This window comes from Morone saxatilis, unplaced genomic scaffold (genome assembly GCF_004916995.1).
Source record: "Morone saxatilis isolate NCDOM2014 unplaced genomic scaffold, NCSU_SB_2.0 Contig21, whole genome shotgun sequence".
Taxonomy (NCBI): Eukaryota; Metazoa; Chordata; class Actinopteri; family Moronidae; genus Morone; species Morone saxatilis.
Genome location: NW_023339774.1, coordinates 9,054,522 through 9,068,469, shown reverse-complemented (window position 1 = coordinate 9,068,469; position 13,948 = coordinate 9,054,522). Strand labels below are relative to the sequence as shown.

Below are 13,948 nucleotides of genomic sequence, written 5' to 3'. Positions count from 1 at the left end.
GAAGAGAGGCAAAACTGTTGGCTTACCTCCAGAGACTACTGCTGTAGACAAGTTAATAATTCCCATTGTCAGCTTTCTTCCCCCTTACTTTCATCACTGTGCAGTGACACCAGTGTAAAATCTAATTTTTCATTTTATAAGATTGTCTCAACTATAAGGAGTCCTCTGCTCTTGTTAATGGTCTCCTGACCTTTTCTATTCTTCTCGGCACCTCTACATGCTTCCACTACAGATATGTACTGAATGATATCCATTAGGTCATAGCCAGATGTTTCTGTCCTCCACAGTTGCTGTTAGTTCCTCTACAACAACATTTAATATAATAGAGAGACATCTTCACCGGTGTAAACATAGGATAGAACCCTGTAGATGAGTAATTACAGTAATTAAATGTAACAGGTATAGTTTTATTAGAAACCAACGCAGAGGAGAGACTCATCCTTACATTGCAGATGCATCCTCTGGTGATATCCTACAGTGAAGAAGCATTCACTCCATGGATGTGTCCTCTTTTTATCACAGATAAAGATAGACAACCAGCTCATCTGGATGTTTCTTCTGAAAACTTTGCTAACACCAACTTTTTGCCGATATTACTCCTGTACTTCCTACTCATCATAGAAGTACATAATGTAACCATGAACAAGAGCAGGTTTCCAGACAATCTAATTTTCAGCACCATCTGCGACTTGTCAAAATCCTACTGGTTTACCAATAATGTGAAAACACTGTAGACAAGTTTAGATGGCATGGAGAAATTGTGTGCAACTTGTTACCTGTTTACTTTTTAACAGTCTACACTGGAACTATGAAACTGTATCAAATAAGTTTAAAGTGTATATTTTCTCACTCTCTACTCTCTTTTCCTTCATCCAGAGTGAGACAGTAGATGGTGATGAAGATGATGATGATGATCAACTTCAATCAGACACATCAGCCATAGACTCCAAGCTGACAAAAGGTAGGACACTAGTAAAAAAAAAACAATACAGAAATACAAAGAGCATAGTAATACTTTTACTTCATCTTCCTTAGTTCATTGCTTCAGTAAATGATATGCAAAGCCTTTGGGCAAATATGTGCATATGTTGAGTATACATGCACAGTACTCTAGTGTATGTGAGTGTGTGTATGTGTCATTGGTGGTGCTTATGCACAGCTGTCTGTCAGTCTGTTGGTATTCATGCTAGCAATTTCATTCGGTGATATCAGGCTTGAAATGTCTATACAGAGATGAAAGAGTCTGCTTACCACGACGCTGGCGGGACCCATAAACATGCACACAATATGCAAATTAAGACTTGGAATCACATCTATATGGAGGTGACAGGACAGGGGAAACTTAATAACTAGTCGGACCAGGGCACAAGTAAACTATCCAACCTCGCACAATAAGGATCAAGGTGCTGTATTAAGATTCTTTCATTAGGGAATGAGGCACACTGGCGACGCTTTAATCTTTACAAGAGCAGACACATCATCGCTGCTCAAGATGTAAACAGTTGCTTTGTGACCAACTCTCTCTGTCCTTTTGTTTGTCTGTCTGCATGTTTCTCTTTCTACATTATATTCTGCTTGTGCATGTCTGTGTGGGTATGTCTGTCTGTTTCTTGTTTCGTAAAAACTCATTGGCTCCCCTATTCTACTACTTCACCTTTATATTTCTTTCTTTTCGGTTCTGTCTCTCTCTGTCCTTCTCTCGAGCTTTCCTCCAGCCTTTCCTTTTGTCCTTGTCCTGAACCTTTTTCTACACTCGCTGTCAAGGAGAAGTCTAAATGCTTTAGTCAATGCATTTTTCCTTTTACTCTGAATTTGTCAGTCAAAAAAAGGACAGGCAGGAATTTTCTATCTGTTATGAACATGTAGACTTCAGAATCCTTTGTGTTCTATCTAAATCAAATTTATCTTCCTCTCTCTTGTGCCATTACAGCCTCTTTTGCCCCCATCTGTTTTGCCATCAAGGCAAAAGAAAATGACATGCTGCCGCTGGAAAAGAACAGAGTTCGATTGGATGACGATTCAGATGAGGACAAGGTCTGGTTCAGCTTGGTCTATTCAGTGTGTTTAAATCTAGAATATTTTGGTATGGATAGATTCTTGAAAAAAATATATCTTAGCACCTTGAAATTAGCAATAAATTATCATACATGTTTTCTTGCAGTTGCTGGATGAGCAGGGGCTACAATCTGTGTTAGACGGGGCTGACATGGTGGAGCCTCCTCCAGTCAGTGCACCAGAAGAGAAGAGGCCCTCTCTCAGTTTGGAGGAGTTGGAGGCAAAACAAGGTAACGTTACTAAAAAGATTGTTCAAAAAATAGTAAAATTAATAATAAAACATTTATCCTGCCCTTCTCCAAGTCACTTTATGAGTTATTAGGCAGCACTAATACAGAAAAAAAAAATATAAACATACAAAGATTTGCTACAAATTGAAATAGGTATCTAATGATCACTTGACTTACTTTATGAATTACCTTCAAGTTGAAAACAATGTTTTATTTTTATACTCTTATTTTCCTGTCTGTTTGTGCATTCAGGCAATCATCTGCTTTATTCTGCCTGTATGACTGACATAATGTTAATAAAGCATCTGACGATGGTTATGCCAGAGTTCCTTTTCTTCAGCTTCATGGCTATTTAATGTGGGAGTGCTATAATTGAATTCTTTGTCTCAGCCTCAGCATTTAAGTACAGTTGCTTACAAGACACCTCTGTCACACCCACTGGCATGCTGTTACTCTCTGGGAGGGTTGGAATTGGAGAAAAAACAAGAGGGGAAGAGAGGAGATGAATAAATCCATTGAGTCTCAATTATAAATTCTCCCAACAGGGTGTACCCTGCAGTAAGAGACAAGCTGTGTACTATAGCAAACAACAGTCATATATCTCTCCAAAGGCCTAATGGAGATGTATTCTCTCTGTTTTTGTCTCCCGTCTGTTTCTTCATGGCTGTAGAATATTACATACTGGCTCTCTTCAGTCTTTCCTAAACTAAAGTAAAGGAAAACGTGTACAGTTATACAGACACATTTACAATACATGTATTAAAACATTCTTTGCCCTGCAAAAGGTTTACACTCTGTTTGCTCTGATTAGGATTTTTAGCACCTATATCATTATTAATCAGCCGATCTAATAAAATCACTGCTTGTCTGGTGATCTTAACCATTTTTACAGAAACACCACTTTTGCCTCTTGCATGTTGCCAATTTTATTTTCAAGGTTAGAGTCACATCTCTAAAATATTCATATATTCTTATGTATCACTGGCTATTACTTTCAAAAGTAATAGGCTTTTTTTTTACTAGAAGCTGGAAGCTATTGTGCTTGAAGCTGATTCATTGCATCTTGTTATACTTTTACACCCTCCAGAATATGCAGTTGCCCCCTCTTAGCTATAGAAAACCAGACTGCTCCCCCCTCCCCTGCAGGCCTCTTTGGATTATCACAAAGCAGCTGAAATATAAAATGATATTTCATATTTCTTTGTCAAACAAAAACTGACAACCAGCAGATGCTGAAGCAGTTGCGACCGTCACTAAACCATTTGACCTGACTTGTTAGCCACAAGCCTTATTTATCAGTGTAAAAGATCTGAATTGTCATCTCACAAAATGGCCATCATACTGTATGCCTGTGTGAGCTGATCAATACTAATAACTGAATTATTACTTTAGCAGGTGCTGAGGTGTCTGCCTCTCAAACTGTCTCCATCAAAGTTCAAATACTAAAAAAAAAAAAAAAAGCAGATGTCAAAGAACAATATTACAGCATTTTGTCCTCAAGTATATTACTTTTTTACTAGATTTATTTATGGGTGTCTTATTTCTGTATTAAAAAAAATCATAGCTTAGAGTACATCACCAAAATCACCTTTGTGAATTTATTAGATTGATCTCTCTGGTAAGCATGCTAATTCATTATCATGTAGTATATTAAGTGTTAACTGTATAAAACTTAGCTTAACTTTCTCAATCAGCCTCTTCTACTATTAGTGATGAATGATTACCTCTTAGAACAGTTTTGGTTGTTTCAGAGATTTCTGTATTTGTTGATGTCTTGTACTTTCATGTCCCAGTCATAATTGACTTTGCTCAAATCAAAGTGTGATGACAGGTTTGTGTTTGTTTGCTAATGTTGCCAGGCAACTGTCAATCAAATATGATCAAACCACATGCACACAGTACTGATGAAGCTGATTAGCTGTATTTTTGAGCATTAACACTTTTCTTTTTTTTCACATAACTCATAATTGTTGCTTTTTTAGTCAGGAATATTTAATGTTACAGAAGAAAAATAATTCTCAAAGGCTTTAAAGTATCTTAGATTTGAGACAGTTACAACAATTAGTAGCTATGTGGCTGGATAGTTTAGTTAAATTTACTGAATTAGATTAAACCTTTCAAGCTTGTAGAGAGTACTAGAAAAAATATATGCAAAAGTGACACATTTTAATGCTGTGAAATCTCTATTAACAACAATAAATGAAAGTGAGTAATGTTAGGCAGAAGTACGTAATTATCTGTAGCAATTAAGTCTTTTTTATTTGTGCTGTGAATCTGAAAGATGCTTCAATGATGGAGTGATTAAAATGTTAAAAGGCCATAGAGTAATCTGTTATAGCTCTCCTTACTAAATGTCTATCTCCATGCTTGTGCTTGATGGAATGATATTTTCTGCAATACTTACCATACTCTGATGCAATGGCATGTGGCTGTCTTGCAGAGACACATGATTGAGGTGCCAATCCTCTTTGTCAGTTGTTCAGCCAAATGCCCTTGAGACCATGTAAGTCTTTAAAGACACTGATTTCATCGTTCCATGAGATCTCAAAGGAGAGAGCGAAATGTAGTAATCTCCCTTTGACCGGAAAGGCAGCTGTAAGATAGAGCCAATAAAGATGGACGGACAGACAGTTAAGACAATTGTGCTACCTTTCAGCATCAAGGGGGCTGACAGATCCCGTTTAGGTTCAGTGGAATGGTCTTGGGAGTGTAATGTTCTCCTCTGAGCTGACAGACGGCCAGAGAAAGAGGCCTGAAAAGCCTAATAAATAGCTGACTGAATTGGCTTTGCTGTGTGGCAAAGTGGCTGTCAGTCAGCAGTTCTTACTTGATCAGATAGCAGGAGAATCAGTGGCAGCAGAACGCTAATCTGTATTGATGGGTTGAAAAACAGCAACACACAGTAAATGCAGTTTTCCAGTGATAAGTACATGAATTGTTTAGGTCGCTGCAAACATTTCCCAGTGGATGTGCATGTTTAATAGTGGTTGGAGAACTCTTAAATCAGTGGCATGGAGGCTTGCAGACTTTTACTTTGCTCTCTATGTGAATTCATAATCAATATTCTCTTAATATATAATATATAACATTGAATGTGAAAGGGCTCATTAGTAGTGATAAACCTACAGAGAATTATCACCTGACTCTGCAGCTCTCCTTGACTTTATGGGGGTTAATAGTGAATTCCAGCTCATTGTTTAGCTGTCTGGCCCAAAGCTTTACTGTTTTGATTCACTCTCACCACCACTCTCACAGTGTCGGTTAGAGCAGGCAGCTGTACACTGGCAGACAAAGTTAACACCCAGCTGGTCTACATAGTGGGGAATTTAGCAGCTAAAGCACTAAATATTTACCTCAGGGATTGGTAGAGACCAAAACCATAGCTTAAAGAGAGTGAATATTTGACCAGGTGTTCCAGAAACATGACTCCAAATGAATGATAATGTTGCTCCAGATCTGCTGGATGTGTAATTAGGCCACTGTTTGCTAATAAGTTAGCTGGTCCAAAAAAGCTTTTTTTAACTTAAATGATTATTCAGGTTTTTTTGGCAATTGACTTATCAGTTAATGGCGAAATATTTTCAGCACGCTTGACAAAAAGTAAAGGGATGAAGTCCTTCATGATAAGTTGCATCAAATCAGTCTATAAATGCAGCAGTCAGATTTAGCCAGGCCAGGACAATGTGTTGTGTCACTGTCTTGGGTACAGATGGATTCTGCTCCACTTGGCTATTGTTCACACTATACTCAAATATGATTTGCCTCGGCAGCCAGCCTATTTTTAATCCTGAAGAGATAACAGTAGCCCCAGCGGTTGCATAACTTAAACTTGTTTTCCAGAAGCATTTGCTTTATACTTCACTGTCTTGTCTTGTTTTCTCTCTCACTCATCCTGTTGCTCTCTGTGCCCTGTCTCATTCTTGTGCTCTCCTTACCTATCCATCCCTTACCCATCTCTGTCACTTCATCTCTTTTCCTCATCTCTCAAAACCGTGCATATTTTCCACCCCCAATTTGACTCAGTCGCCTCTTCCCCACCCACATGTTCCCTCCTACTTTGCTTATTCTGTACAAACCTTGAATTGCATGAAATTACCTATCACAAGAGACTTAGTCAGGCCTTATAATTTAGAGCAAGAACTTTGTCAATTTACAGCACTGGGAAACTCAGAAAAATTGCCAGACATCACTTTAGTTATATGTGACAGTATATGTGGAAAATTACTCTTAACATTCTTTCTTTCTCATTTATCTTTCACTTTTTGTCCTGTCTGTCTCTATTTTTGTGTGTGTAACATTTAGGATATAATAGATATAATATAAAACTTTTTATAAAACTACTTTTATTATTGGAAGGGGAGGGTGAAGCGAGGGAGTTGCAATCTGAAACTACACTTCTTTAATTATTTGCCTTCCAAAGACCATTCACTTGCGATCAGGAAAAAGCTGGCCAAGTGAAAAGCAGATCATAACTACTATTTCCCCCCTTTCCTCTGTCTCAATCATTTTCTCCTCGCTCATAGCAGTCTGGTCAAGGTATATCTAGCTGTGGTGGAGAAAAAAAAAAGGACAATGACTACATTTTCATCCAACCTTCTCTCTCCTGTTGTTACCCTCTCATGTCCCTGCCCTTAGCCAAGCAGAAACTGGAGGATCGTCTAGCAGCTGCAGCCAGAGAGAAGCTGGCCCAGGCATCTAAGGAGTCCAAGGAGAAACAGCTACAGGCGGAGAGGAAGAGGAAGGCAGCGCTCTTCCTACAGACCCTCCGCAGTCCCTACGCTGGAGAGCCTGAGGCCAAGAGAGCTCAGCTAGACTCATCTGCGCAGCTTGAGGTATGTGAATGATTGATAAAGGTATTTGGTCAGTATTTGTCCTATGCACATATATATTTTTAACTAGGAGCTTCACCAAATCACCCTGGCCCAAGAAGCTAATCCCATATCACAAGTATTGTAGTGTCCCTTTATGTAGTTCTGTCAAAAGTACTGTTGTTTTTTACATTAATTTATAATATTCAAAAAATAAACGCTGCTGGGTTTCGTTCACTTCCTGTGGCAGCGTACCCGTGAGAGTGCTGCCAAAATCGAACCATCCTGGTTAAAAATGGATAAGGACAAGGATGGAGTTTCAGGCAGGAAATTTGCCTTTAAAAAGTTTCCGGATGGTTCATTCGAGAAAACAAAAGTAAGCAGCAAGCCAAATTTAATTACCACAGAAGTATCACCTGAAGCAAACACCCCACCGAAACCATATGGGTCAAAACTGCTGTCCAATTAAGTCGAAGATTTAGTAGAATTAGTTAGAGGACATATTGACTGAAAGAACACATTCACGGAACACACCTCTTCCCCAAGAGGAACCATCGTGTCAAGAATACACACTTTCGGTGAAGGTGGGAGGGCTTGGAAGACAAACATGGTTGAGCAAGCAAAGAACTGAGACCATTGGACTTCTGTGAGCAATGACACCTAATTGGGCATCACAGGGCACCTCAATGATAAAGAATGGAATTTTTGCATTTGTTTTCACTAGCTGTGAGTAAAACAGAAATATGTAAATATACTTTATTTGTGTTGATTCTACATTAGTTCTCTGATTTCACATTTAAAGCCCCTACAAGGAACTTTCATTTTGTGTTGATTCTGGCAGTCCCTGTGGAGAAAAGCCTTCGTGTGTCCGCCGCCTCGTCCTTGATTTTGATTTGTTGAAGGGAAATACGACTAAATCCAACCCAGTGGCACACATTAGGAATAACCATAGAAATACCCAATCTTCTGACTGATGGTCTTGTTTGTTTATGAAGGATAGAGGCATCAATATTAAATTAATCCCAGTAACTTTAAATATCCATTACTACAATTTGCAGAGCCATGTACTCTTACAATTTTAGTACAGATTATACCAGTCTAAATGAATATTTTGAACCGACATGCATACAGACTTCACAGACTTAATAGCCCGCCTCAACTTTATGTATGTGTATGTCCACTCTAAGGTCAATGGCAATTTTTTGCTAGCTCCGCTTCTTCTTTTTAGCCTCTTTCTTTTGTTGAACCTTTCGTCCTATGATGCTTCAGTATTGATTGAAGTCGCTGTCAGCTTCAGTCTGTGTATGGCTGTCTTGATAGCAGTTTTCAGTTTATATAACCATGCAATAATAGATTGAGAGATGATTGTCTCGTTGCTGAAGGAATATCTTCATGTACATCAGTCACTTATACGTCAGTATTGGAAAACAGAATCTCAAGGTCTCTCAGATATCACACATTGTTATTGAGTTGTTGTTGTTGTTGAGCAATTCCAATCAATCAATCATTTCTAAAAAAAAAAAAAGAAAAGAAAATTTGTATGCTGAATAAGTTTATCACTACGCAGCTGTTGGCACTGATAACAACGCCTAGTATATTTTCCTTGCCAAATGTTTTAAACTAAGATAGGCCCAGAGGTCTTTCCCAAGATCTTTTTTTGCAGTCTTTGTTGTATGTATGAGGGGTTTTATGTCTGCATCCTATAGAAAACAGTGTGTTTATAAGGGTGTTTTTTAACGCCTTCATGTTGTATGGTATTGAAGCTGGTAAATAACATTCAGTGTTTTGGCACCATGAGATTGATGATTTTTTTGTTAAAAAGATAAATAAATAAACAAGTTTACACCAAAAGTTTTTGCCATTAGAGTATATTTTAGATTTACCCGAAAATTGTTTCAGTAATTATATATTCCATTAATCATAAAAAATATCCATATACCAAGAAATGCACAGAGTACTGGTTGTGTGTTGTGCATGTATTGAGATCTATTCCAAGGCTTTATTGGAAAGACATGCAACAGTATAGTAGAATGACTGCAAGATCACTTGCAAATTTGGGGCATCACTGCCAGAAGTGGAAAATCAACCAATGTGGCTCCTAATTAAGGAATTAAAACTGAAACATAGAAAACTGACTTTCTTCTATCCACTGACTTCCCTGTTCACTCTTTTGGTGCCCCAGAGATAATACATAGCATCTCCTGTTAAAATAATCTTTTGTTAAGTGTCATAGGAGTACTGCTATAATGCAAATTTTAAAAGCCTTATGTCTGTCATATTAAACATGGACACAAAAGGCAGGAATACTTTATAGTGTAAATAAGACTGTGGTGGTCATTTGATGTGTAGATTGCCTGTCTATTTGATGGATGTTGCATGTCAGCTCCTCATGTGAACCCAACTGATGCGTGGTAAACTGGCCTATTGCCTTTTGGGCCAGGTGGCAGTGGGCAGGCTCCTGTCGCTATTGCGCCAGCTCTGTCACTCTTCTCCAGATGTTCTGTGACTTCTGCAGTGGCCATCAGAGCGTACGTATCTGGAAGGAACTACCAACATTCAGGCCATTGACCTATTAACGAATAAAAGGAAGTTGTAATTAAATGTAGTTAGAGGCAGATTGTGGACTTGTGTTTGTTGGTGCGTAGACTACAAAGTACTGACAGTCCATGTTAAAAAGAGACTTTCCACCAGGAGAGCTGGGAATGCAGTATGTGCTGGGGTGAAACAGTGAAATGGACAGTAACATGGCCATTAAAGGATCTAAGCAATTACTGTTTCATTTGAAGGTTAAAAGAGAATTATGTTCCCTAATTCCAAGACTGCGTCAGGTTGAGATAAGGGGAGCTCAATGGGAAAATGTCTAGAAAATAGCATTTTGTTATCACAGGGCCTGAGGGGGTGCAGAAACAATGCCGAAGTCAGATAAATAGGACAGTGGAAGTCTTTGTAATGATTTGATCATTATAGGAAGGACAATTGTTACTTTTGAGCAAGTGAAAGGAGATCAGATTGTAGTTGTTGTAAATATTCTGGTAGCAGCATTTTGTAAGTTGATGCGTTATAAACAGAATGGTGCAATAATACAGCATGTTGGGGCTTTAGATTAAGGTTTGGGATGGATGTGAATGCTGATGCCAGGTCTTTGTAGAGTTGGCTGACTTGGTCTGTTGATGTAAGCGCTCCATGTTTCCCATAGTGCTCATCATGTTGTCAATGCGACAGCACTGCAGTAGCTAGAGTAAGCTGTCATGGGTAAACAGAACCCGCTGAATGTGCTTTACATGCCGAGCCCTCTTGTCCTTTAATTGCTGTGATTCTGTAACTTTGCTGTTTCTTGGTACATTTTGGCTCATCGTGATATGATACTACTCTTTGCCCCCTGCAGCTTTTCCAACAGAAAAATAAGGTGTCATTTTGGCACAGTCCTAAAGCAGGATTCCACCGATTTGATGCATTTAAGTCTGTTTAATGTCTAACCCGAATGCTTTGACTGCCATATTTTTCTCATATGAACCCTGAATATTGTCCGGAGTTTCTCACCTGAAATACTGGAGGAGAAAGACTCAGCTGTAGTTCCGTAATGATGACTGTTTCTGCATTGATATCAATACTACATGTATTTGTACTTGTACTGCGATATCAACATAAGAGTGGAAAGCAATTTACAGGCAAGCAGAAAAGAGTACGAAGCAGCTACACCCCATCATCCATGTCAGGAACAAGCCCACTTGCTCGCTGTGGATTCTCCAAACATGGACTTTGTCCTCGTAAGCTGGCAGGGTAAAGCCTTTCTAATGTCTCAGCCACCTGATTCAAAGATCACATCAGCATCAATAAAGTTGTATAAAGTTTTTTGTTGCTCTATAAGAAGCCAACAAAATCTGGTGTATTGCCTAAAGTGATATCACTTGAGTCAGCCTCAGAAGTGAGCTGAGTGAACACACCCGAATCTCTGAGATAAACTGGTGGTGGCCAAATTGCATTGTGGGTAATGAAGGTGCCAGGTTTTGACAAGGAAGAAGAATGTGTGGAATAAAAATGACAATATCTCCTGTACTGCTGTATTTATTTTGATCATTTTTTTAAACTTTTGAAGGGTGCCGAGAACAGCAATGAATTGGAGAGTAATGAATGAAGGAGTATAACTCTTCTAAGTTCTCTCTCAGGCTGCCATCAGTGCTGGATTTTGAAACATTTTGTGGTTGAAACCTTAATTAGTGACCAGGGAGGCTCGCCTATACTTCTCACAGTGAATATCCTACTACCCTTTATCATCGATTTATTTAGGAATTAGATAGAGATTTCTGCTGCCTAGCTTATTTTATAATGTCCGACAGTGCACACATAGACAATTAGAAGAAGAAGAAGAAGTTAGAACTCATGTTTATTCCTCATTATCATTTGATCACATGCTGTGTGTAAACGGAAATATAGAGAGGGAGTGCTGATATGATTATAGTTGTGTCTGTATGAGCTGTTTTTGTTTGTTGTTTTGTCAGTGTTTCATAGTTAAAGTGATTTTATTTTCTTTGAGCATGCAAGATTATAATGGATAAAATAATGTGTGTATTACTGTGATTTTAATCAGGCCACAATATTTGTGTTTAATTTATCTGTGCATGGTTTGTCTTGTGCTGCTGTAGTTTTTACCTAAATCAAACTTATTCCTTGTCATTACTCACACGCGACCAACATGTAAATTTGTCTTCACGGTTATGTAATGATATATTTTGTATTAGTAGTTATTTTTGCTTTATGTTTGCAATCAAGTTTACCTAACGTTTACAACTTCGATTGTATACGGGTGATTCTAGTTTAACATGAGTCATCAAGACCAAGACAAATATTTTCACTGATCAATATTGATAGAATTTGCGTTCCTCCACTCTTCTCTTTTCCTTGGTTTTCCATCTCTTCTCCCTTCTTATCCAACTTTTTACTCCTCTTCCTGTCCAAACGTGCATATCTTGCCAGAGCAGGTGTGAGAGGGCAGACATTCTATCAGCCTGGTGTTGGGATAAGCTTCCCAAATGTCAGTCCTAATTTTAAACCAAGCCTTGCTTCCTATCATTTCATTATCTGTCCTTTAGCCCAGACCCCAGATAGTGTGCAAACAGAAAGGTGTAATAAATATTCTTCCTCTCTTCACTTCTCTGCCTGTTTTTGGATACTTATTGATTGTCTTCTGCTGTGAGCACTTTCTCTTGTTTTTATCTGGCCTGTACTGCCTTTGCCTCACTTGCCTCTTTCTTTGATCATTATCCTTTCCCTCTTTAGCTTTCTCCGTCCCTCTCTCTTTTTATGCTCCACCCATTTCTTACAGTTTTAAGCAGATGGGTAGGAGGTGGGGTGATTGAATTGAAGAGATTGAAGTCACACCACACATTAATTTCTTTTCCTCTCCCTGTTCATTACTTATCACTCGGGCTGTCATATCATTTATGTTAATGTTAGCATATTAAGTATGCCATTTGATGTTTCCAGATGCCCTTATAGTACCATGAATGCATACATATGTAACACGGGTGACCCCAGGAGCAATCTAAGATCCAACCCTGGAAGATAAAACCTGACCTTGGAAGATTTAGTGTCATGTTTAATCCCCTGATGGACTGAAGTCGTCTTTTCACTGTGAATCCAGCTCCAGGCCAGTTTAATATGAGCAGACAGACCCACGTTGGAGTAATTAGAGGAACTTTGCAGCTGACAGTTGTAACTCAGTGTGTAGCCAGAGGGCTACACTGTGTTGTGTATCCCTCACCATTTAATTAGCTGAGTAAGGGTGTTTTCTTTTTTTTTTTGAGGTATCCAGTTATGATCCGTTGCCCTTTTTGGTGCACATATGATTGTTTATAGTAACTTTTTTTATCTGTTTATTTATTTATTTATTATTTATTTCTGTTGTAGTTACATCTACACTACTCGATATCGAGAAGAAATCAAGCAGAGACCATAAGATGTTTTTATATTTCATTCTGTTTAATGTTTCAAACCAATGTATGTAAATATGGAACAATAGTATTAATTTACCATCAGTGTACTCTGTAACACTGACACGGATGAACATTGCAAAAATAAACTTCTAATCTCTAGGCACAGCCAACGTAGTGCATCACATGCCCTCTTCAAGTAGCCCCCATATTGATTGTCCACAGTTGTGCAGAGATATAAAGCATCTGGGAATTCATTCATTGCCCCTAATGTCAAAGAGGGAGACTGACTGTTTAATGTAATCAATACGTTGTGTGTTTTCTTTTTCTTTTTAAACCAATTAAAAAGAAAAGGTCCAGTGTCAAACTAATGCTTTCACTGATATTTCTGCTCTCTGTCCTATTCTGTCTACCTTTGTCTCTAGATGCAAGAAGCCCTGTCTATTCTGTCCTACCCTGCATCTCCTCAAGTGTCCTCTGCACCACCTGCGTTTCCTCAGGATCAAAGAACCGCCGTGGACAACCAAGGAGCCCATCGCAGCAGGGAGGCCCCATCCTGCTCATCCTCTTACAATACCTCCAGAGGAGCAGCCAGAGACAGAGATCGAGACAAAGACCGAGAGAGAGACAGAGACAGAGATAGAGACAGAGACAGAGACCGAGACAGAGACAGAGAGAGGAACAAAGGAAGGGACAAAGACAAAAAGAAGAAAAAACACAAGAAGAGGTCAAGATCGAGGTCAAGGTCAAAATCAAAGTCAAAGAGCAGACACTCCCTTCCCAGTGCCTACAGGAGAAACCGCAGGTCCCGGTAAGACACCTTGGACACAGCTATGTCCTCAATCCAAACTGACAGTGCTAGGGCTAGCAATCTTCAAGTATCTAACAATTCAATTTGATCGTGATTCCTGGTGCTGTTTTTAAT

The 13,948-nt window shown here is 38.8% G+C and overlaps 1 protein-coding gene across 4 annotated transcripts in view; it reads left to right on the top strand.

The window, feature by feature from the left end:
* The window catches only part of LOC118332400 (ATP-dependent RNA helicase DHX8-like), a gene marked incomplete at its 3' end in the record, with an annotated part of 36,009 nt that extends 22,327 nt beyond the window's left edge, over nt 1–13,682 (top strand). For all 4 annotated transcript variants that reach the window (XM_035667655.1, XM_035667656.1, XM_035667657.1 and 1 more), the window contains 5 exon segments: nt 877–961; nt 1,931–2,034; nt 2,162–2,285; nt 6,921–7,117; nt 13,449–13,682. In XM_035667655.1, coding sequence (XP_035523548.1) covers nt 877–961; nt 1,931–2,034; nt 2,162–2,285; nt 6,921–7,117; nt 13,449–13,682 — 744 coding nt within the window.
* Between the last annotated feature and the right edge of the window lie 266 nt (nt 13,683–13,948).